This window comes from Tetrao urogallus (assembly GCF_951394365.1).
Source record: "Tetrao urogallus genome assembly, chromosome: 6".
Classification (NCBI taxonomy): Eukaryota; Metazoa; Chordata; class Aves; order Galliformes; family Phasianidae; genus Tetrao; species Tetrao urogallus.
The window spans coordinates 55,163,819-55,188,273 of NC_136819.1; the positions used below are offsets into that span (position 1 = coordinate 55,163,819).

The 24,455-nt window shown below is 51.8% G+C and overlaps 3 protein-coding genes across 3 annotated transcripts; all 3 read right to left on the bottom strand.

The window, feature by feature from the left end:
• Positions 1-2,835: 2,835 nt before the first annotated feature.
• LOC306948030 (inositol 1,4,5-trisphosphate receptor-interacting protein-like 1) lies at positions 2,836-14,344 on the bottom strand (the record flags this gene model as incomplete). The annotated part of the gene is made up of 6 exons (XM_079537490.1): positions 2,836-3,920; positions 4,134-4,305; positions 8,751-8,811; positions 8,914-9,076; positions 11,523-11,541; positions 14,267-14,344. The coding sequence occupies 6 exons, from the start codon at positions 14,342-14,344 to the stop codon at positions 2,836-2,838; spliced, it is 1,578 nt and encodes a 525-aa protein (XP_079393616.1).
• A 5,377-nt stretch (positions 14,345-19,721) lies between these two features.
• On the bottom strand, positions 19,722-20,753 carry LOC306948031 (inositol 1,4,5-trisphosphate receptor-interacting protein-like 1; the record flags this gene model as incomplete). Its single annotated transcript, XM_079537491.1, has 1 exon — positions 19,722-20,753. The coding sequence occupies one exon, from the start codon at positions 20,751-20,753 to the stop codon at positions 19,722-19,724; it is 1,032 nt and encodes a 343-aa protein (XP_079393617.1).
• A 1,016-nt stretch (positions 20,754-21,769) lies between these two features.
• On the bottom strand, positions 21,770-22,801 carry LOC306948032 (inositol 1,4,5-trisphosphate receptor-interacting protein-like 1; the record flags this gene model as incomplete). The annotated part of the gene is made up of 1 exon (XM_079537492.1): positions 21,770-22,801. The coding sequence occupies one exon, from the start codon at positions 22,799-22,801 to the stop codon at positions 21,770-21,772; it is 1,032 nt and encodes a 343-aa protein (XP_079393618.1).
• Positions 22,802-24,455: the final 1,654 nt, after the last annotated feature.

A 24,455-nucleotide genomic window follows, 5' to 3' on the forward strand; every position in this document is an offset into this window, starting at 1 on the left:
TGGCTTTGCAGCAATACTCAGCTCTGGCTGTGCAACATTGCCCAGCACCGTGTTCCCTCTCATTTGCAGAAGCAACTTGCAGCTGTAAGAAAAATGTTTTCTCTCTAATCTGTATTTACGCAGGATGGAGATAAAGACATTCCTCAACAATCACTTAATCTCTCTTTGTGCTGACACCACCAGCTTTGCTCAGCCCAGCTCCGAAGCAGCCATACGTGCTGCAAACAACCCCCAACAGAGGCAACTGAAGGGCAGCCCCTTCTTCTGGAAGCTCTGGAAGTTTCAGGCATGTGATGTGAAGCATGAAGCCTGCTCTCTGCTCGGCTCCCGCTCCCAAGGCAGCTGCGTGCAGACATGCCATCTTTGCCACAAGCCCGACTCATGCAAGCAAGCTCCCTGCAAGCTCTGAGCCCACGCCTGGCCCTAAAGGGTTGGAAAAACAGGAAACCCTTTCAAAGGTGTCTGAGGATTTGATGTTGACGTTTGAATTTCCCTTTTGCATCACTATAACTTTTTTGTTTAAGCACTACGAAGTGCTGCGAAGCTGATGGTTATTTCTAGTTGGAGATGTTGTGCTTTTGGAAGTAAAGCCAAGGAGGACAGAAATAAAAATGTTTGAAGGCACTTCAGTGCACTAGACAAGCATTCAGCATGAGAAGCTGAGCCCTGAGGGGAAAGCATATCTCATGTACCAATGGCTAGCAAAGGCAAAGCTGTTCTGCCTAGCAACAGTTTCAGTGCTGTGTAGTTGCAGGAAATGATATAATGTACTCATCAGTAGAAACAGAGTTCTAACGCTGCGAGGATGATCTGGAAGGAGCTGGAAGGACAAAACAGACTGCACTGCTGGGCACGCCATCCCTGCTCAGCCAGGCCTAACAGCAAGCAGAGGGGTTGCTCAGCATGGCTGCAGGAGCTGCAGGAACAGGAGCAGGCTGAGAGCATCCTGTAGGTGGGAAGCAGCCCTTGGAGAAGCAACTGGCAATGCATTTGTCAACAATGCTGCATCTGGAGCTGGACACTGGAAAAATAACCTCACTTGGTCTACTAGTATAATACACCTGGTGAAACTCCATCCTGCTTGTCACTCAGTGCAGCACATGTCAGCGTCCTGTCCTGTGTTTGCATTCCATCAGAACCAACTTCCTAGAGACAATGGCATCCTTTGCCCTGGTGGACACAGAAAGGAGGCATTTCCTCAGGGGAAGTTCATTTAGAATGTTGGACACACACAACAAAGTAGGAAGAGTGGGCAACCTTTTCAGTGATCTGGGAAAGTATTATGGGGCAAGACCTGTTCTGCTGAAGGGAAGCACTTTCCCCAGGCACTGCATTTGTTTGGCCAGAGCTCTGCATGCAGAGGCAGTCGGGACTGGGTCTCCGGAGCTCTTTTTTTAGAGGATAGAGTCTGGGGAATGAACATTACAGTTTGTTAGAAAACCACTAGTGTTTCTACAGCACATATTTAATAAAGATAGCTTACGTCTGGCTGAAAGTTAAATACCTTATAACTCTGCACTTGGTGTTCGTGGAATATACCGTGTGGACTGTGCCTGACCTACGCCTGAAGTAACAATGTGCCTACAAAGACTTGTGCCTCTGAGACATGGAGAAATGTGAGAGAAGCAAATTCCCGGCCAGTGTAGCTTGGCAGGCACCAGTGAACCCATCAGAGGTGTACCAAACTTAGGCTAATGGGAGTTAGCCGGTATAGTTGAGGGGTTAGCTAAAATTTTTGTGAAGGTCAGAGTAAGAAGCAAATGCTGAACTCAGGGAGTGACGCTTCAGACCACTGCTGTTGCGCAAAGATCGCCCTGTCCTCAGGGAGAGATTCCTCCATGGAAGCAGTGCACAGAGCACTTCGACCCCAGCTCTGCAGCTGCGCTGCCAACACGGCGCAGAAAGGGGAGGGAGACAGACAAACTCAGAGCCATGCAGAATTAAGTCAGGGTCATCTCATCCAGATGGGCTTTCTGTGCCGAGTGTAGCCCACTCGTCACAGAGAAGGTGAAGGCGATGTTCTTGGGCTACTTGACCCCTGCAAAATGGGGAGGAGCTAGGAAGGGATTCAGGTTGACAGAAAGTGTTTCCAAGCTTTTTACTAACACACCAAACATGGGCATACATCACGATAAAAACAGAAGGAAAAGGTGAATTTTCCTTGTACAGGATTTTAGGGATTGGCATGAAAGGCAGTACTGTGTTGTCCCAGGGTAGCAGTATGAATTCTGCCAGCCTACAGACTGAGCAGGTGACGTCCCTCCATCTGAGTAATCTCCAGTTGCCCTTTCTCCTCCATGGGACTGCCAACTGTCAGCACAAGGGAGAGCCCAGGGTTTTTCTCAACGCCTGCTGCGCTTCTCAGCGCCTGCCACGCTTGTCTCAGCGTGCTCCGCGTTTTGCTCAATGCACTCCAGACCGGCCAGTCTTCAAGTCAGGTTTAGTTTCAGGTCCCTGTTCGTTCTCTTTCCCGTGTCCCTGTTTGGGCGCCAATTGTTGCAAGAGGGCCTCAAGCTCAAAAGAGCTGCTGACTCCTTCGCTTTGGTGCGGAAGAAAAGACTTTAAGTGCTTACCATCTTTTACAGCCGCGCAACACAACAGTTTTCCCACGTAACCAAGACTGGTGACATGTGAGGGCTGGGCGATTGTGAGTGTATAGGTCTGGCTCAAGTTATTGTTGACATTTGCCAATTTATTAGAAATACAACAACCTTCTTTATCCCATAGGAGATGGCTGCCCCAGTTAACAGAAAACACCTCAGGGCAATTCCCAGTGCCTACTGAGCAGTGTCCTCTCATGTCCTGCGTGCTCGTCCGTGGGACAGTGCGCGTCTCTCATCTCCCATAGAGCAGTGTGGTTGCGAACCGATCGTGCAGCTCCTCCAAATCCTGCTGCGCCCGCTCGTATTTGTCCGGTTCCTCCTCCAGGTGCTGGAACATGTTGAGTGGTGGGGAAGTTCGGAACTCTTTCGGCAAGATAATCTCCTCAGGCAACGAGTCGTTTCCTACGATGAAGTGGTCCAGGCGTTTCTCCTCCACACAGCAGCACAGGTAGTTCAAGATGTCATCCATCCGCAGCAGGAAACTCCTCCCGTGCCACCTTTTCAAAGGAATGGTATTCAGGAGGTGCATGATCACTGTCTTCATGTCATAGATGGTAAACTTGAGGCTCGCCATGAGATAGCCACACAGTTGCAGATACGTGAGGTAGAATTTGCCCCCCCGGGGGTGGTTGGCTACATACTGCAAGAACTTTTTCTCTGCCACAACACAGCTCTGTGGCCAGACCGTGCTGGGGGTACGACAAAACACTATCTCATGGCTGCTCAGAAAGATGTCCGTATCATCTTGCTGGACGCCAAACACAAACTCAACGTAGAAGATTCTTTTGTTGAGATCTCTCACTTGAAGCCTGACGGAGCGCCTGGACTTCACCGTGTCTATCTCCATGGTGAACTCTGAGACGTGCATGCGTTCCCAGGCAGTTTTGATCAGCTTCTGGAAGCAGCGGGCAGTCTTCTCCGCGTCTAAGTAGGACGTAGTGCAGAGGCTGTTTAGGAGGCTGGGCTGCTGACTTTTCAGCTCTTTGGCGGAGGTGTGGAGGAAGCACAGCATGCGCATCTCCTGCTCCCTCTTGCACGTGCATTCCAGCTGTACACGGATACGGGAGTCCGTTGCTGGTACCTCCCCTGTGGTGCCCAGATCCAGGTGGAAAGTGTGCCCACGGGGGGCCAACAGGGGCACAAGCAGGCTGAAGACAGGTACGTTTCTAACGGGACACCAGCCTTCGAAGGTACTGCCCACCTTGATGAGACGCTCTGGCACTGGATAGAAAGTATCTGATACCATATTTTGGCATATATCCATGACGCCACGCATCAGCGAGTACATCAGTTCACAGTCCTCTTGATGGCTTCGGACTGTCCAGAACACATCGAGAGAAAAGACACCGTCATCCTCCTCTTCCTCCTCCTCCTCCTCCTCCTCCTCCTCCTCCTGCTCCTTCTCATTGCTGGAGCTCTCCTCATCACAGGTGTCTTCAACTCTATGGAACTTTGTACAGATCTTCCACATGATCAAATACAGAAGGATGGGAAGACAAAAAACAAAGCAGCGAAGCAGGACTTGAGTGCCCATCGTGCTCAGCGCCATGTTCTTCTCTTCCATCTCCAGCAGCAGCTTTGTCATCTGCTCTTGCAGATACACGTCACGCTGCTGCATGCGGTCGAGCGTGTCCACATCCAAATCACCAACTAATGGTATTCTCTGCGCCAACAAGGCGAAGAAAAACGCCAAAGCCATGATCTGGAAGAGGGGAGAGAGGGGAGGTCAGTGGGGCTGGGTGGGAGCTTGCGCTGGGGTCAGGGAGGAGCAGGAGTGAGGGAGTTGGGGGGCAGCAGGGGCCGAGGCCGGTGCTGGTGGTGACTGCCCGCAGAGCTGCTCGCAGGCTCCCTGAGCGCTCACTGCCGCCACTGCAGGCGCCCAAAGCCCTCGCGGGCCAGCATTTGCACCCGGCCCAGCACAGCCCTCCCCCTGCTGCTCTACTCACCGCTGGCCCAGGCCAAAGTGGAGCTGGGTGCCTGCAGACAGCCTCAATACCAGTCCCGCACTATGATGCACCGTGATGTCACAATGCCCCAGCCCCACCCTTCGGCCCCACTCAGCTGCCCTGGGTCCCATGGCCCTGCCATCGGCCCTGTTCTGAGGCACGTGGCCGGAGTGAGCCCCCACGGAGTGAGCAAACTCTTTGTACGATCTCTGTCAAACCCCTTGGGAACTCGCTAAGAACTGCAGCCACTGCTGTTGAACTAGAAGTTGATGCATTGGTTTCACCAGAACAAAGTCACATATACCACTAGCTGTATGTTTTTGTGGCTGTTTTCTACCTTTTAAGAAAACATACACATCCATAAAATAAGTTTTATACCTCATCTACGGTAACTATACAGCCCGGCACCTGCCTGCACTCCTGGTTATCTGGAGAGGTTCCAGAGGGTTGGAGGCTTGCCGATGTGATGCCATCTACAAGAAGGGCCGCAAGGAGGATCCTTGCGGAGCCTCTCAGCCTGTAGTTGGTCCAGTACCAGTTGGTCCATTTGTCAGCCTGGTACCGAGGTCAAGCTGACAGGCCTGTAGCCCCCCTGGCAGCGTTCAAGTGGCATCTGGATGAGGAGCTAAGAGATATGGTTTAGTAGCTTGTGGTAGCAGTGGTGATGGGAGGGCGGTTGGACATGATGATCTTGCAGGTCCTTTCCAACCTTGTGATTCTATGATTCACAAGGGCTTCTCCGGCTTTTGCTTTCAGCAAGGACCCAGTCTGGGCACACCTTGAATTCCCTATCGAAGTGTGTTAGATTTACACTGGCACAAACAATGAGGACAGAAGGCTGGCAAGCTCGATGAGCTGCTAATGTAGCACAGTTTAGGTTTCAGCTTTCTGCCTTTGTATCACTGGAGCCTTGCAGTGGAAGACTGGCTCACATGTGGGGCAGACTGACTTTTATCAGCTAAATGCTAACAGGCTGCCCAGAAGGCCTTCTGTCCCACCTAGTGTCTTCCTGTGGACAGGAGACTCAATGCAGAAGCAGCTTTCCCATTGGTGGCGTGGGAGCACGGGTCAGAGCAGTGCCAGCAGAAGCAGCCATGAACAGCAGCGGATGTTCTGCCCAGTGACAAATTTAAGCTAATTACCTGTGAGAAGTGACCACATGAGATCCTCACAACCACCCAGCCGTGTAGATTTGCTCCCTGGGCCCTCTCCCTGGCCTCAACATGCCCATTTTCTCCAGCTGAGGGTCACCCAGGGGAGAAGTTCTCCTCTGGGTGACCCAGGAAGGCCCACAGCTGAACTAACCAGAAATCTTCACCCAAATCTTACACTCAGGCACCACCAAACAGCTCTGAAATCACTCAGCAGTGAACAGTCCTCTGTGTTAGCAACTGTGAATACAGAGACACATCAGAGCAACAGCAACGTGCGATGTGTGCTGTGGGACCAGCTCAGAACTGTAGCTGGGGAGGCAAGAGAAATGACAGAGATATTATTTATTATGGACGGAGCCAAAAAAAAAAAACATCCTCCAGGCCTGAGTGTTTCATTTGTTTCTCTGCTAAAGAGAAGTCACCACTAATGACAGGATGAACAGCTCCACAAAGCACATACTATGCAGCCAAAGGTCCTCATTACAGTGAAAGCTGACTCCCCCATTGCAGAGCAGGGCCTGAACCAACATTACCTGTGCTGCTGCAGGTGCTGCAAGCTTTCCCCAGCCTCCTGCCTGCCTGGCCATGCGAGGAAGCACAATGTGCAGGTAAAAGGCCATCGGCAGCATGCAACAGCCATACATCTCAGAAACAACAAGCATTTATTATTGGTTCGTTTAACAGAAGGACTTGGGTTGGACTTTGCCTCTTCCAGTCTCTGCCTAGATCAGTCTCACAGGGGCACCTCAGCCCCTCTCTTTCCACTGCTTTGATGTGTGATTTTAAGGGTTTTAATGGGACACCCACTCTCTCTCCCCTACCCAGCCTACCTCTGGGGCTGGAAGAGCAGCTGATCCCCCGTAGCTTTAACCAGAAAGCAGGCAGGGTTGTGCAATAGGGTAACTGCACTGTGCCATCCTGCCCACGGGTTAGCTGCCTGCATCATTCCCAAGGCCGTGTCCCAACCTGGCAGGAACTCTCACCTGTACGGCTGCAGTCAACTCAGCTGCCAGCAGCTGGGCTGTGTCCTGCCCTGGATTCATCCTGCCATCCGTTCAGAGAGTAGCAGTAGAACACAGAGTGGAAACTGGAAGGGACTTCAGCCATTCAATCCTCTTCGTGATGGGGTTTTCTCTGCCTTTTTCAGCTCCCATGGCCAGCTTAAACCTTAACCTATACAAGCAAAAGTGATAAAATAATAGTAACATAATAGGAATGCACCTTTTTCAATAATACGTATTAGTACACAATAATACTATTGTAACAGTACTATTGTTTAACAAGGAATACTGAAACAATACGGGGTCATAACACTTGCACAGCAGTTTCCATTAATTGCTACACGAAACATGCATGATTCCAGGAAGCATTCTGCTTGGAAATAGCAAGTTTTCCACCATTCCCCACCAGTGCTTTGTGTACATGTTCTTTTAAGCTGCTTGCAAACACAGGCTGTGATTGATGTGGCTAGGAGTGCTGTGACTTCTCCATTCACTGGCTCACCCTGATTTAGATCCGTGCAGTCTGTGATCTGCCTTCAGCTGACCAAACACCTCTTGCAGCTCATAATTCTTAACTCGGAGCAGGCAAAGCGTGTGAACTAAGGGGATCACTGCATTTTCTGCAGGAAGGTTTAGCCCTGGCACAAACAAACCACCCAAACGTCTGCAGGCCTCCATCTGGTTCAAGTTTATCCTGCAGAGCTGCCACTCACGCCTTTGGTGATGCTGGGAGCTCTTGTGTCTGCCCTGCAACTTGCCTGCTCTGGGCCAGCCAGGTCTTTCACTGCATGGGCGTGCTTCACTCAGCTCTGCCTTTTGCATTGGATTAATGGATTAACCCCTAATCCTTACAGTGACCTAACTTGTAGCCTGACTGATGGCTCCACTTGTTTTCTTGCAACACAAGAGAAGGGATCACCATACCAAACAAACAGCTGCTGGAGAGAAGGAAAGAAACTCAGCAAGTAGTTTATGGGCTACTTCTGTCTTCTGTTCCACAATAGGTGTGATTTGGTGTGGCTAAACATTCAGAGAGGGTTGTTTCTCCCTCATTCCCACTGCTGCGGGATCTGGTTGCTTTAACAAGTCTGTGGACCAGCTGCAGGCTCTGGAAGATTGACCTTTTGAAGAAGGCAAGAGCGTCATCAGCCATTCACTTATTAAGCCACTTCAGGTCCGTAGTGGAATACAGAAATCTCTGGCTCCAGCTGGAGGCAAGTTCACAGCAGTTGCACAGTGTATCAAGGTGCATGAAAACACATATTCCAAAGAAAAGAGAATGGGAAGAGCAGAGACCAAAGAGACTTTCACATGTAGTCTGTCCCAGCAGAAAGCTGTTCCTCCTTGTCTTTCAAGTACTGAGACAGGATGCTGCTCCCCTCTCTCCACCAATGTTATCAAGTCATTGAGTCTTGTAATGTATTAACCCTCCTTGACATTGTGAAACAAGACCTCAGTTTGACTGAACTACTGCCCCAGAAGTTAAGTGCAAAGCCTGGCTGCTCTGTTAGAGGTAAAGCTGAGTCAGTGCAGTGCCTGCCTTCTCCGGCTGGGCAGGGAAGGAATCAGCTGGGCTGTGATTGCAGGGCCAAACTTCTGCTTTACTGCATGGAATGAGTGGAGTGCCTCAACAGAGACCAGCATCCTTACAGAGGGCTGATGGCCAGCCAGTTCAGCCCTCTTTCTGTCTTCTGGTGGGTGAAGCAGTGCTTGGGCAAGGAGATGAGTGATGGGATGCTGGCACACAAAGTCATGCAGTAGGGAGCAGTGGCAGTCCAAGGCAATATATCAGTGAGCCCATCTGGCAGAGACTCACCCTGATGGGGCATCACCACGGCTAGAAGCCAGCTCTGATGAAATTCACAGAGAATGCTCAGACACTGGAGGAGGCAGGCTGCATTCCTCCATCGGTTCACAATGAGAGACCAGAGAAGTCCAGACAGCAGACACAGGGTTGCCCACATCCGTTTTAAGAGCTTAGTCATTTCCTTGAGCACAGTGGAAAAGTTTCAACATATTTCAAGGGCTGGGACCTCAAAGGAGTACCTGTGAACTCATCCCAGATAGCATGATGCAGTCACCCAGCGACAGGTATAAGTGGCCAAAGCTGGCAGAGTAGGCAAGAGGCGTGAGAACACAGAAAGCCATCAGAAGACGTCTGAGATTGTCCTTGCAAACAGGGTTTGCAGCAGAGTTTGTGGGATCTGACGTTAAGCGGCTGGGATTTCCCGAGACTATAAAACTGCAATCAAACGTCTCCTCGGGCTCGGTCTCATCTCCTAAGAGGAAGGGGTTGAGGCGTTTTTCTTCCGCGCAGCAGTGTAGGTGCTGCGAGATGCCGTCCAGGTCCCTGCGCGGCACCACAGCGACTCCTAGCGGCAGAGAGAATCTTAGAATCACAAGCTTGGAAAGGACCTGCAAGATCCTCCGCCCTGCCGTCACCACTGCCACCACAAGCACTAAGCCACATCTCGCAGCACCTCATCCAGACGCCTCTCCAACACTGCCAGGGACGGCGACTCCTCCAGCTCCTTGGGCAGGGCATACCAGCATCTGACAGCTCTCTGAGAGAAAAAGCTTTTCCTTATGTCGAACCTAAACATCCTCCAGGCCTGAGTGTTTCATTTGTTTCTCTGCTAAAGAGAAGTCACCACTAATGACAGGATGAACAGCTCCACAAAGCACATACTATGCAGCCAAAGGTCCTCATTACAGTGAAAGCTGACTCCCCCATTGCAGAGCAGGGCCTGAACCAACATTACCTGTGCTGCTGCAGGTGCTGCAAGCTTTCCCCAGCCTCCTGCCTGCCTGGCATATACATCTATAAAATAAGTTTTGTAACTCACCTACGGTAACTATACAGCCATCATCTGCCAGCGCTCCTGGTTATCTGCAGAGGTCCCAGAGGGTTGGAGGCTTGCTGATGTGATGCCATCTACAAGAAGGGCCGCAAGGAGGATCCGGGAAACTACAGGCCTGTCAGCCTGACCTTGGTACCAGGGAAAGTTATGGAGTGAATCATCTTGGGTGAGATCACACGGCACGTGCATGGCATCCAGGGGACCAGGCCCAGCCAGCACGCGTTCATGAAAGGCAGGCCATGCTTGATCCACCTCATCTCCTTCTATGACTGGGTGAGCAGCCTGGCAGAGAGGGAAAGGCTGTTGATGCATCTACCTAGATTTCAGCAAAGCCTTGGACACGCTCTCTCGCAGTATTCTCCTGGGGAAACTGGCTGCCCGTGGCCTGGGCAGGTATGCCCTTCTTTGGGTAAGGAAGTGGCTAGAGGGCCGTGCCCAACGGGGAGTGGTGAATGGAGTTAAGCCCGGCTGGCGACCCATTTCAAGTGGTGTCTCCCAGGGCTCGTGGTTGTACAACTTTTTGCACGTCAGATAGAATCAGTAATAGTGGGCAAATGTGCTAAAGTATCAGTAGGGGCATTATTATGTACTGACCCTCGAGAAACAACAACCTGCAGAATCACAGAATTGTAGGCTCTAGAGATCATCGAGTCCAACCCCCTGCCAAAGCAGGTTCCCTACACCAGGTCGCACAGGTAGGCATCCAGGCAGGTCTTGAACATCTCCAGAGAAGGAGACTCCACCACCTCCCTGGGCAGCCTGTTCCAGTGCTCCGTCACCCTCACCGTAAAGAAGTTCCTTTGCACATTTGTGTGGAACTTCCTATGCTGCAGCTTATGTCCGTTTCCCCTTGTCCTGTCTCCATGTACCACTGAAAAGAGACTGGCCTCACCACTATGGCCCCCACACCTCAGATATTTATAGACCTGGATCAGGTCCCCTCTCAGTCGTCTTTTCTCAAGGCTGAACAGACCCAGTTCACTCAGCCTTTCTTCATAGGGGAGATGCTCCAGGCCCTTCACCATCTTTGTGGCCCTCCGCTGCACTCTTTCCAAGAGATCCCTGTCTTTTTTGTGCTGCGGAGCCCAGAACTGGACGCAGTACTCCAGATGAGACCTTACCAGGGCAGAGTAGAGGGGGAGGATCACCTCCCTCGACCTGCCGGCCACGCTCTTTTTAATGCACCCCAGGATGCCATTGGCCCTCTTGGCCACAAGGGCACACTGCTGGCTCATGGCCGACCTGTCATCCACCAGGACACCCAGGTCCTTCTCCACAGAGTGCCCCTCCAGCAGCTCATCCCCCAGCCTGTATTGGTGCGTGCAATTATTCCTCCCCAGATGCAAGACTCTACACTTGCTTTTGTTAAACCTCATCCGGTTTTTTTCTGCCCTGCTCTCCAGCCTGTCCAGCTCTTGCTGAATGGCAACACAGCCTTCAGGCGTGTCAGCCAATCCTCCCAACTTCGTCTCATCAGCAAACTTGCTGAGGGTGGCCACTATCCCCTCGTCAAGGTCATTGATGAAGATGTGGAACAAGACCGGATCCAGCACAGACCCCTGGGGGACACCGCTGGTTACAGGTCTCCAGCCAGACTCTGCACCACCAACGACGACCCTCTGTGCTCTGCCAGTCAGCCAGTTCTCAACCCACCTCATTGTCCACTCGTCTATCCCACGCTTCCTCAGCTTTGTTATAAGGATGTCGTGGAGGACAGTATCAAATGCCTTGCTGAAATTAAGGTAGACTACATCCACTGCTCTCCCCCCATCCACCCAGCACGTGACAACATCATAGAAGGCCACCAGGTTGGTCAAGCACGACCTCCCCTTGGTGAACCCGTGCTGACTACTCCTGATAACCTCCTTTTTTCCGAGTTGTCTGGAGATGACATCCAGCACAAGCTGTTCCATCACCTTTCTAGGGACTGAGGTGAGGCTGACAGGCCTATAATTACCCGGATCTTCCTTCTTGCCCTTTTTGAAGACCGGAGTGAAAAAGAGACAGAAAGAACATGGTGGTGGTGAACGCGATAGGCAGTGCCAGCAGGGCGTCCCCTGCTTCAAGGTGCACTTTTCCTCTCTCACCCATCACAGATTCTCTCTTGTTTTTATTCTTCTCAGGGTCCAAAGGGTATTTGTACACTGCATCCACATGGCCAGTGCATGATACAGAGCCCAAGTGGAACCCCTGCTTGCAAAACAGAATAAACTATCAAGGTTAGCTCTCTTAGCATGCGCCTTTGTCTCAGGTGCTGCATGGTTTATTTTAAAAATCCTGATTAGTGCGATGACAGTTAATCATTCTATAATATAGGAATCCCTTTGCCTGGGATTCCTTTCCAGGTTTTGTCTTTGCAAATCAAGAAAAGGCTAATTGATAGGCTGATGGCCCTCATAACTGAGCATTACTAACACATTAAGAGAGCTATTCCCATAGATTCCATACATACAGACATAGCATCAGTAACATTAAATCCTGTTTAATTCACATTCAGTCCACTACTGAAATAAAAGAAGCATACAACAACCTAGATATCGCCTAATAACTCTAATTCTTGAGACTGCATTGATAACACAGGAAAATCACCCACTATATCATGCCACTACGACTGTTGCTATTTGCAATACAAGTTACAAAGCAATACCAATAACTAAGAAGCACACAATCCCAGACATTATAGTCATTATAATGGATGCTATTTTCTGCCTTGAGATGAGACTGAACGTATCATGCTGTAACCCACGTAGGGCCAGTGCCCCTGGAAACACAAGCATATCCACAACCCCAAGTGATCAGTGGTAAGGGACCTTCCCAATGCCCCGTGGCCATATTCCAAACGTTGACCATTGGCTGTTCCTCGAGCACTGGGGAGGCCCCAAAATAATGATCCCCACGAGTTGTATCTGTGTAATCACGATTCAAAAAAATTCAGCACAAGCAAAGCCTTATGTAATCTTTCTTGTGGTGTGTCTCCCGTATTCCCCCTTTTTTGTTCATTAAGAAGAGATTTCAATGCTAGATGAGTACACTCAATGATAGCTTGTCCAGTGGGAGAACGAGGAATGCCTGTCGTACGCCTTACCCCCCCATTCCTGGAGGAAAGTTCGTGTGTCCTTAGAAGTATACGCAGCTCCGTTATCGTCTTCAACCCAGCAGAGAAGCACCAACGCGCGACGACGGCGGGGCGGAGGAAGGCAGCGCCACGGCGAGCGTCGGGGGTGGAGCCGAGGGCAGCAGCGAGGAGGGGGGGGGGAGGTTGCGATTTCTCTTCTCCGCGGTCGGCGGTGGGTCGGAGCCGCGGCTCGAATCCGGAGCGGGGTTGCTTTCTGCACCGAGGGGCAGCGGCGGGGGTGGGAGGCAGGGCGGCGGGGAACAGTCGGAAGAAATTCTTCCTTGTCGAATTTGTTTAAGCCCTTCCGTGGTTTGGTGCCAAACAGGTAAAAGTTTAGCGGCCGTTCTGTCTTTAGTAATAGAAGCTTTCCGGAGTTTTGCGCCAAGTTCGTCCCAAAGCTCTCCATCAGAAGAGAATCCAGTTTTCGGGAATTCAGGGACATTTTTGCTTATCCGTTTGAGAAAAGTAACTAACGCTGCGGTAGATACAGACTGCTTCTGAAACGTTAAAACTAACCGTAATGCTGCAAGATTTTCTTGCTGCTCCTTCGTTAGCCAGCTGCCCGCAGTTCCCGCCAAAGTCTCCGCCGTTGGGTCGGGCGGTGCTGCCGGGCCGGGCTCGCTCAGCCTCGGCTCGATTTGCCCCACACGGTGGGCGGCATTTGCAGCGTCTGATGCGCGGACTCAGATGTAAATGATCCAAATAGTTTATTACAAGTTCTCACATCACTTGTATACCTTCACAAGTTTTCTTTTTCTAGCTTTCCCATCCACCCCTGCAACTTTCCCATCCACGTTTACATTCAAGAGCGTTGGTTCTACAAAACACTCTTCAACCGTTCACACAGGCGCTTATCCAGTCAGAGCCGTGAGACCTTCTTTCTTCTTCCAGAGGTGCCCTTGGTTCTCATGCTGTTTATCTTGCTCCACACCTTCTGCACTGAACAGTTTTTATTGTATTCCCACAGACCCCTCCTCCCAGCTTCTTATCATAGAATCTTCTTATCATAGAATAGAATTTGCTGCGGAGACCAGTTTCAGGACAGGGAAGCAAGGAAGAAGAAAACCAAAAAGACCGCCTAAAAGCCCTTTTTAGGGCTGTTTTGAACCAGCAAAAGCACTGTGCTGGTGCTGGCGGTGGCAGCAGCTGGCGGGCGGGCTGCTGAGGCAGCAGGGGTAGAGCCGGCACATTCGCGGTAGAGTTTAAACACTCTCCTGCGGTGTGTAACGGTCATTACTGCGGCGACCAGCTTCAGGGCAGGGAAGCAAGGAAGAAGAAAGCCAAAAAGACCGCCTAAAAGCTCTTTTTAGGGCTGTTTTGAACCAGCCAAAGCACTGTGCTGGTGCTGGCGGTGGCAGCAGCTGGCAGCTGGTGGGCGGGCTGCTGAGGTAGCAGAGGTGGAGCCGGCACCGCTCACTCTTATCTCTGTGATTAACCTTGACTCTTTTTTCCGTGAGGCTATAAGCGGCCCCTCGGTCCCGCCCACCTTCCGTACGTGGTGAAAAAAGGTGAAAAAAAGTTTGTTGCTGCCCATTGCTATCTGCTAACAGGGAGGGCAGGCAGTGTGTGAGCGCAGCCCCCGCTACCCATTGCTGCACCCGTAAGTGTGGGAGGTGGGTCTTGTGGCAGGACACGTAATCGTCAGAGACTGTAAGTTCAAACATGGTCTCTTCCAGACGGCGGGCTTGCTCCAAGAAGACTGTGGCAACCCAGATAGAAGGACTGCCCAAAACTGTGGCGGTTCAAGTTTCTGGCTGCAGGGAGTGCCTGAGTCTGCTGCTGCCGGGGGACGATGGGAGGGATGCCGTCTGTGTGAGCTGCGAGCAGGTGGATGAGCTGCTCAGCCTTGCGGTGGAGCTTAGGGAGGAGGTGGAGAGGTTAAGATCCATTAGAGACTGCGAGAGGGAGATAGACGAGTGGTGTAACTCTCTGCGGGAAACAAGCAGAGATTGCAACCCCCAGCCTGTAGTGGACTCTCTCCCTTGCCGTAGTCAAACCAAGAGAGCTGACTTGAGAGGAGGGCGGAATGGCAGCACGTCCCACCTCAGCGACGCAGGCGGTGCCCTTCCCGACCTACCTTGGTTCCTCAGGTGCCTCTAAGTAATAGGTTTGAAACCCTGGAATTGGAGGGTGAGTGAGGAGGCTGAGAATGAGCTGGTGGTACAGCCTCCGAGATTTCCTAAGGAGAGGCGGTCGGCTCCACGCTTGAAGACCGCCTCTTCCGGTAAAGAAAGGAGGGTGATAGTTGTAGGTGATTCCCTTCTACATGGAACTGAGGGCCCGAGATGTCGACCTGATCCCACTCGGAGGGAAGTGTGCTGCCTCCCTGGGGCACGGGTCAGGGACATCTCTAGAAAGCTGCCTGGGCTTGTTCGCCCATCTGACTACTACCCCTTATTGGTAGTTCAGGTTGGCAGTGATGATGCTGCCAAGAGAAGCCTAAGGGCTATCAAGAATGACTTCAAGGGTCTGGGGAGGGTACTGGATGGTGCAGGAGTGCAGGTGGTCTTCTATCTCTTCAGTGGCGGGGAAGGACACTGAGAGGATCAAAAAAACCCTCCTCATCAATAAATGGCTTAGAGGCTGGTGCAGGCACAAGAACTTTGGTTTTTTTGACCATGGGGCAATTTACTCGGTTCCTGGCATGACAGCTGCAGATGGAGCTCACCTGTCTGCAAGGGGTAAAAGGATCTGAGAATTGACGAGGAGAGGGGTACTGCTGGACCTTATTCTCACTAATAGGGAAGGGCTTGTCAGGGAAGTAAAGGTCGGGGGCAGCTTGGGTTGTAGTGGCCACGAGATGGTGGAGTTCAAGATCCTGAGTGGAAGAAGTAAAGCAAAAAGTAGGATTGCTACCCTGGACTTTAGGAGAGCCAACTTTGATCTCTTCCGGGACTTACTTGGAGCTATCCCATGGGCTAGGGTGTTGGACAGTAAGGGGGCCTGTGAGAGCTGGTTGGCATTTAAGTGACTCTTCTTCCAAGCTCAGGATCGGTGCGTCCCTATGCAGAAGAAATCGGGAAAGGGTGGCAGGAGACCTGTGTGGATGAGCAAGGAGCTCGTGCACAAACTCAAAGGAAAGAAGAAGGCCCATGAAATGTGGAAAAAAGGGTCTGACCACTTGGGAAGAATACAGGAATGTTGTCAGGGCCTGCAGGGATGCAACGAGGAAGGCTAAAGCCCGCCTGGAATTAAATCTGGCGAAGGGGATAAAGGATAATAAAAAAGGCTTTTTAAAGTACGTTAACAGTAAAAGGAAGACTAGGGAGAATGTGGCTCCCTTGCTAAGTGACGGGGGTGTTCTGGTAACCGGGGGATGCTGAGAAGGCGGAGATATGAATGCCTTGTTTGCTTCTGTCTTCAGTGAAAAAGTTCCCCCTCGGGAATCCAAGACACTGGAGGTTAGTGAGAGGGTCTGGGGAATGGAAGACCTCCCTTCAGTCAGGGAAGAGGTGGTCCGGGAGCACATAGGCAACACCAATGTTCACAAATCCATGGGACCCGATGGGATGCATCCACGGGAGCTGAGGGAGCTGGCAGAGGTGATTGCTGAACCGCTTTCTGTCATCTTTGAGAGGTCTTGGAGGACAGGGGAGGTGCCTGAAGACTGGAGGATAACCAGTGTCACTCCGGTCTTCAAAAAGGGCAAGAAGGAAGACCCAGGCAATTATAGGCCAGTCAGCCTCACCTCTGTCCCTGGAAAGGTGATGGAACAGCTTGTGCTGGATGTCATCTCCAGACAACTGGGAGAAAAGGAGGTTATCAGGAGTAGTCAGCACGGGTTCACCAGGGGGAGGTCGTGCTTGACCAACCTGGTAGCATTCTATGTTGTTGTCACATGCTGGGTGGATGGGGGGAGAGCAGTGGATGTAGTCTACCTTGATTTCAGCAAGGCATTTGATACTGTCCCCCACGACATCCTTATAACAAAGCTGAGGAAGCGTGGGATAGACGAGTGGACAATGAGGTGGGTTGAGAACTGGCTGACTGGCAGAGCACAGAGGGTCATCATTGGTGGTGCAGAGTCTGGCTGGAGACCTGTAACCAGCGGTGTCCCCCAGGGGTCTGTGCTGGATCCGGTCTTGTTCCACATCTTCATCAATGACCTTGACGAGGGGATAGTGGCCACCCTCAGCAAGTTTGCTGATGAGACGAAGTTGGGAGGATTGGCTGACACGCCTGAAGGCTGTGTTGCCATTCAGCAAGAGCTGGACAGGCTGGAGAGCAGGGCAGAAAAAAACCGGATGAGGTTTAACAAAAGCAAGTGTAGAGTCTTGCATCTGGGGAGGAATAATTGCACGCACCAATACAGGCTGGGGGATGAGCTGCTGGAGGGGCACTCTGTGGAGAAGGACCTGGGTGTCCTGGTGGATGACAGGTCGGCCATGAGCCAGCAGTGTGCCCTTGTGGCCAAGAGGGCCAATGGCATCCTGGGGTGCATTAAAAAGAGCGTGGCCGGCAGGTCGAGGGAGGTGATCCTCCCCCTCTACTCTGCCCTGGTAAGGTCTCATCTGGAGTACTGCGTCCAGTTCTGGGCTCCGCAGCACAAAAAAGACAGGGATCTCTTGGAAAGAGTGCAGCGGAGGGCCACAAAGATGGTGAAGGGCCTGGAGCATCTCCCCTATGAAGAAAGGCTGAGTGAACTGGGTCTGTTCAGCCTTGAGAAAAGACGACTGAGAGGGGACCTGATCCAGGTCTATAAATATCTGAGGTGTGGGGGCCATAGTGGTGAGGCCAGTCTCTTTTCAGTGGTACATGGAGACAGGACAAGGGGAAACGGACATAAGCTGCAGCATAGGAAGTTCCACACAAATGTGCAAAGGAACTTCTTTACGGTGAGGGTGACGGAGCACTGGAACAGGCTGCCCAGGGAGGTTGTGGAGTCTCCTTCTCTGGAGATGTTCAAGACCTGCCTGGATGCCTACCTGTACGACCTGGTGTAGGGAACCTGCTTTGGCAGGGGGTTGGACTCGATGATCTCTGGAGGTCCCTTCCAACCCCTACAATTCTGTCATTCTGTGATTAAGTCTGGAAAAGACCTCTAAGATCACCTAGTCCAATCGGCAACCCATTCTCATCATGCCCACTAAATCACATCCTTCAGTGCTACACGAATCTTTTATTTGAAATACTCCAAGGACGGTGACTCCACCACCTCCCTGAACAGTCTGTTCTAATGCATTACCATTCTTTCTGAGGAGAAATTTATCCTAATATCCAACTTGAACACCCCCTGGCACAACTTAGGACCACTGCCTCTTGTTCTATCGCTAGTTATCTGGAGGAAGAGGCAGACTCCCACCTCATCGTAACCTGCACTTGGTGCTCGGTGGAATATACTGTGTGGTCTGTGCCTGACCTACGCCTGAAGTAACAATGTGCCTACAAAGACTTGTGCCTCTGAGACATGGAGAAACGTGAGGCAATCAGACAACACACAACAAAGTAGGAAGAGTGGGCAACCTTTTCAGTGATCTGGGAAAGTATTATGGGGCAAGACCTGTTCTGCTGAAGGGAAGCACTTTCCCCAAGCACTGCATTTGTTTGGCCAGAGCTCTGCATGCAGAGGCAGTCAGGACTGGGTCTCCGGAGCTCTTTTTTTAGAGGATAGAGTCTGGGGAATGAACATTACAGTTTGTTAGAAAACCACTAGTGTTTCTACAGCACATATTTAATAAAGATAGCTTACGTCTGGCTGAAAGTTAAATACCTTATAACTCTGCACTTGGTGTTCGTGGAATATACCGTGTGGTCTGTGCCTGACCTACGCCTGAAGTAACAATGTGCCTACAAAGACTTGTGCCTCTGAGACATGGAGAAACGTGAGAGAAGCAAATTCCCGGCCAGTGTAGCTTGGCAGGCACCAGTGAACCCATCAGAGGTGTACCAAACTTAGGCTAATGGGAGTTAGCCGGTATAGTTGAGGGGTTAGCTAAAATTTTTGTGAAGGTCAGAGTAAGAAGCAAATGCTGAACTCAGGGAGTGACGCTTCAGACCACTGCTGTTGCGCAAAGATCGCCCTGTCCTCAGGGAGAGATTCCTCCATGGAAACAGTGCACAGAGCACTTCGACCCCAGCTCTGCAGCTGCGCTGCCAACACGGCGCAGAAAGGGGAGGGAGACAGACAAACTCAGAGCCATGCAGAATTAAGTCAGGGTCATCTCATCCAGATGGGCTTTCTGTGCCGAGTGTAGCCCACTCGTCACAGAGAAGGTGAAGGCGATGTTCTTGGGCTACTTGACCCCTGCAAAATGGGGAGGAGCTAGGAAGGGATTCAGGTTGACAGAAAGTGTTTCCAAGCTTTTTACTAACACACCAAACATGGGCATACATCACGATAAAAACAGAAGGAAAAGGTGAATTTTCCTTGTACAGGATTTTAGGGATTGGCATGAAAGGCAGTACTGTGTTGTCCCAGGGTAGCAGTATGAATTCTGCCAGCCTACAGACTGAGCAGGTGACGTCCCTCCATCTGAGTAATCTCCAGTTGCCCTTTCTCCTCCATGGGACTGCCAACTGTCAGCACAAGGGAGAGCCCAGGGTTTTTCTCAACGCCTGCTGCGCTTCTCAGCGCCTGCCACGCTTGTCTCAGCGTGCTCCGCGTTTTGCTCAATGCACTCCAGACCGGCCAGTCTTCAAGTCAGGTTTAGTTTCAGGTCCCTGTTCGTTCTCTTTCCCGTGTCCCTGTTTGGGCGCCAATTGTTGCAAGAGGGCCTCAAGCTCAAAAGAGCTGCTGACTCCTTCGCTTTGGTGCGGAAGAAAAGACTTTAAGTGCTTACCATCTTTTACAGCCGCGCAACACAACAGTTTTCCCACGTAACCAAGACTGGTGACATGTGAGGGCTGGGCGATTGTGAGTGTATAGGTCTGGCTCAAGTTATTGTTGACATTTGCCAATTTATTAGAAATACAACAACCTTCTTTATCCCATAGGAGATGGCTGCCCCAGTTAACAGAAAACACCTCAGGGCAATTCCCAGTGCCTACTGAGCAGTGTCCTCTCATGTCCTGCGTGCTCGTCCGTGGGACAGTGCGCGTCTCTCATCTCCCATAGAGCAGTGTGGTTGCGAACCGATCGTGCAGCTCCTCCAAATCCTGCTGCGCCCGCTCGTATTTGTCCGGTTCCTCCTCCAGGTGCTGGAACATGTTGAGTGGTGGGGAAGTTCGGAACTCTTTCGGCAAGATAATCTCCTCAGGCAACGAGTCGTTTCCTACGATGAAGTGGTCCAGGCGTTTCTCCTCCACACAGCAGCACAGGTAGTTCAAGATGTCATCCATCCGCAGCAGGAAACTCCTCCCGTGCCACCTTTTCAAAGGAATGGTATTCAGGAGGTGCATGATCACTGTCTTCATGTCATAGATGGTAAACTTGAGGCTCGCCATGAGATAGCCACACAGTTGCAGATACGTGAGGTAGAATTTGCCCCCCCGGGGGTGGTTGGCTACATACTGCAAGAACTTTTTCTCTGCCACAACACAGCTCTGTGGCCAGACCGTGCTGGGGGTACGACAAAACACTATCTCATGGCTGCTCAGAAAGATGTCCGTATCATCCTGCTGGACGCCAAACACAAACTCAACGTAGAAGATTCTTTTGTTGAGATCTCTCACTTGAAGCCTGACGGAGCGCCTGGACTTCACCGTGTCTATCTCCATGGTGAACTCTGAGACGTGCATGCGTTCCCAGGCAGTTTTGATCAGCTTCTGGAAGCAGCGGGCAGTCTTCTCCGCGTCTAAGTAGGACGTAGTGCAGAGGCTGTTTAGGAGGCTGGGCTGCTGACTTTTCAGCTCTTTGGCGGAGGTGTGGAGGAAGCACAGCATGCGCATCTCCTGCTCCCTCTTGCACGTGCATTCCAGCTGTACACGGATACGGGAGTCCGTTGCTGGTACCTCCCCTGTGGTGCCCAGATCCAGGTGGAAAGTGTGCCCACGGGGGGCCAACAGGGGCACAAGCAGGCTGAAGACAGGTACGTTTCTAACGGGACACCAGCCTTCGAAGGTACTGCCCACCTTGATGAGACGCTCTGGCACTGGATAGAAAGTATCTGATACCATATTTTGGCATATATCCATGACGCCACACATCAGCGAGTACATCAGTTCACAGTCCTCTTGATGGCTTCGGACTGTCCAGAACACATCGAGAGAAAAGACACCGTCATCCTCCTCTTCCTCCTCCTCCTCCTCCTCCTCCTCCTCCTGCTCCTTCTCATTGCTGGAGCTCTCCTCATCACAGGTGTCTTCAACTCTATGGAACTTTGTACAGATCTTCCACATGATCAAATACAGAAGGATGGGAAGACAAAAAACAAAGCAGCGAAGCAGGACTTGAGTGCCCATCATGCTCAGCGCCATGTTCTTCTCTTCCATCTCCAGCAGCAGCTTTGTCATCTGCTCTTGCAGATACACGTCACGCTGCTGCATGCGGTCGAGCGTGTCCACATCCAAATCACCAACTAATGGTATTCTCTGCGCCAACAAGGCGAAGAAAAACGCCAAAGCCATGATCTGGAAGAGGGGAGAGAGGGGAGGTCAGTGGGGCTGGGTGGGAGCTTGCGCTGGGGTCAGGGAGGAGCAGGAGTGAGGGAGCTGGGGGGCAGCAGGGGCCGAGGCCGGTGCTGGTGGTGACTGCCCGCAGAGCTGCTCGCAGGCTCCCTGAGTGCTCACTGCCGCCACTGCAGGCGCCCAAAGCCCTCGCGGGCCAGCATTTGCACCCGGCCCAGCACAGCCCTCCCCCTGCTGCTCTACTCACCGCTGGCCCAGGCCAAAGTGGAACTGGGTGCCTGCAGACAGCCTCAATACCAGCCCCGCACTGTGATGCACCGTGATGTCACAATGCCCCAGCTCCACCCTTCGGCCCCACTCAGCTGCCCTGGGTCCCATGGCCCTGCCATCGGCCCTGTTCTGAGGCACGTGGCCGGACTGAGCTCCCACAGAGCGAGCTCAAAAGAGCTGCTGACTCCTTTGCTTCGGTGCGGAAGAAAAGACTCTAAGTGCTTTGCATCCTTTACACCTGTGCAATTCCCAGTGCCTACTGAGCAGTGTCCTCTCATGTCCTGCGTGCTCGTCCGTGGGACAGTGCGCGTCTCTCATCTCCCATAGAGCAGTGTGGTTGCGAACCGATCGTGCAGCTCCTCCAAATCCTGCTGCGCCCGCTCGTATTTGTCCGGTTCCTCCTCCAGGTGCTGGAACATGTTGAGTGGTGGGGAAGTTCGGAACTCTTTCGGCAAGATAATCTCCTCAGGCAACGAGTCGTTTCCTACGATGAAGTGGTCCAGGCGTTTCTCCTCCACACAGCAGCACAGGTAGTTCAAGATGTCATCCATCCGCAGCAGGAAACTCCTCCCGTGCCACCTTTTCAAAGGAATGGTATTCAGGAGGTGCATGATCACTGTCTTCATGTCATAGATGGTAAACTTGAGGCTCGCCATGAGATAGCCACACAGTTGCAGATACGTGAGGTAGAATTTGCCCCCCCGGGGGTGGTTGGCTACATACTGCAAGAACTTTTTCTCTGCCACAACACAGCTCTGTGGCCAGACCGTGCTGGGGGTACGACAAAACACTATCTCATGGCTGCTCAGAAAGATGTCCGTATCATCCTGCTGGACGCCAAACACAAACTCAACGTAGAAGATTCTTTTGTTGAGATCTCTCACTTGAAGCCTGACGGAGCGCCTGGACTTCACCGTGTCTATCTCCATGGTGAACTCTGAGACGTGCATGCGTTCCCAGGCAGTTTTGATCAGCTTCTGGAAGCAGCGGGCAGTCTTCTCCGCGTCTAAGTAGGACGTAGTGCAGAGGCTGTTTAGGAGGCTGGGCTGCTGACTTTTCAGCTCTTTGGCGGAGGTGTGGAGGAAGCACAGCATGCGCATCTCCTGCTCCCTCTTGCACGTGCATTCCAGCTGTACACGGATACGGGAGTCCGTTGCTGGTACCTCCCCTGTGGTGCCCAGATCCAGGTGGAAAGTGTGCCCACGGGGGGCCAACAGGGGCACAAGCAGGCTGAAGACAGGTACGTTTCTAACGGGACACCAGCCTTCGAAGGTACTGCCCACCTTGATGAGACGCTCTGGCACTGGATAGAAAGTATCTGATACCATATTTTGGCATATATCCATGACGCCACACATCAGCGAGTACATCAGTTCACAGTCCTCTTGATGGCTTCGGACTGTCCAGAACACATCGAGAGAAAAGACACCGTCATCCTCCTCTTCCTCCTCCTCCTCCTCCTCCTCCTCCTCCTGCTCCTTCTCATTGCTGGAGCTCTCCTCATCACAGGTGTCTTCAACTCTATGGAACTTTGTACAGATCTTCCACATGATCAAATACAGAAGGATGGGAAGACAAAAAACAAAGCAGCGAAGCAGGACTTGAGTGCCCATCGTGCTCAGCGCCATGTTCTTCTCTTCCATCTCCAGCAGCAGCTTTGTCATCTGCTCTTGCAGATACACGTCACGCTGCTGCATGCGGTCGAGCGTGTCCACATCCAAATCACCAACTAATGGTATTCTCTGCGCCAACAAGGCGAAGAAAAACGCCAAAGCCATGATCTGGAAGAGGGGAGAGAGGGGAGGTCAGTGGGGCTGGGTGGGAGCTTGCGCTGGGGTCAGGGAGGAGCAGGAGTGAGGGAGCTGGGGGGCAGCAGGGGCCGAGGCCGGTGCTGGTGGTGACTGCCCGCAGAGCTGCTCGCAGGCTCCCTGAGCGCTCACTGCCGCCACTGCAGGCGCCCAAACCTCTCGCGGGCCAGCATTTGCACCCGGCCCAGCACAGCCCTCCCCCTGCTGCTCTACTCACCGCTGGCCCAGGCCAAAGTGGAGCGGTGCTGCCTGCTCACGGCCTCAATACCAGCCCCGCACTGTGATGCACCGTGATGTCACAATGCCCCAGCCCCACCCTTCGGCCCCACTCAGCTGCCCTGGGTCCCATGGCCCTGCCATCGGCCCTGTTCTGAGGCATCTAAGCATGTAATAGCCTGGCATAAGATCACAGAATAAAAAACATAGTGACTCATGCTAGGAGACTGAATGTACTGACCACAGATACGAGTAAGAGGTATTTATAGGAGAACTATAAGAAAGTGTAAAAATTAGGGTCATCTAAGAGTTCTAGTTCTAAGCACAATAGGAAGTACAACTGCTACCACATGACAAGGTATTTCTGTGGCAACTGATAGCATTTCTATTAATCTGGAGTTCATTTCAGGCTATAATCAGCCTGAGGACACTGAATGCACGAAGCTGCAGCAAGATAACGAATGCCATGTGTAGAAAAAGAATATGTTTGTATCATGGGATGTATGGGATCAGAAGGGAGCAAGAACAGGGCTGCGGCTGGGTTGTCCCAGCACGTTGTGTCCCAGGCAGGAAATGCTCCCTGCCCTCCATTACCGGATCTCGCTGCATGGATTTCCCTGCAATAGACTGTGTAAAAAATGCAGTTGTGAGAAGTCTGCATCACTTCTCTTTCCCTGGTCCCATAGCTGCGTCACTGGTTTTGTCCTGGTATTGGAACAAAAGATATTAACTACCTTACCAGACACGCAACCTTCATAATTACCAGGGCCCTGGCCAGTCCCTCCAAGGCTTCCGCTCACCCTGCCAATAACCCAAGAACCCATTTCAACCTACCTGTACTTAAGCTCAGTTCCAAGGCTGTCAGTCAGCCTGCACAAATAGTAAACATGCTATATTCTCCAAGGCAATCAGCTCCAGCGCAGGAACATTCTGAAATGGAGCAGCATAACACCCTAATGTGTACAAAGGCAGCCTC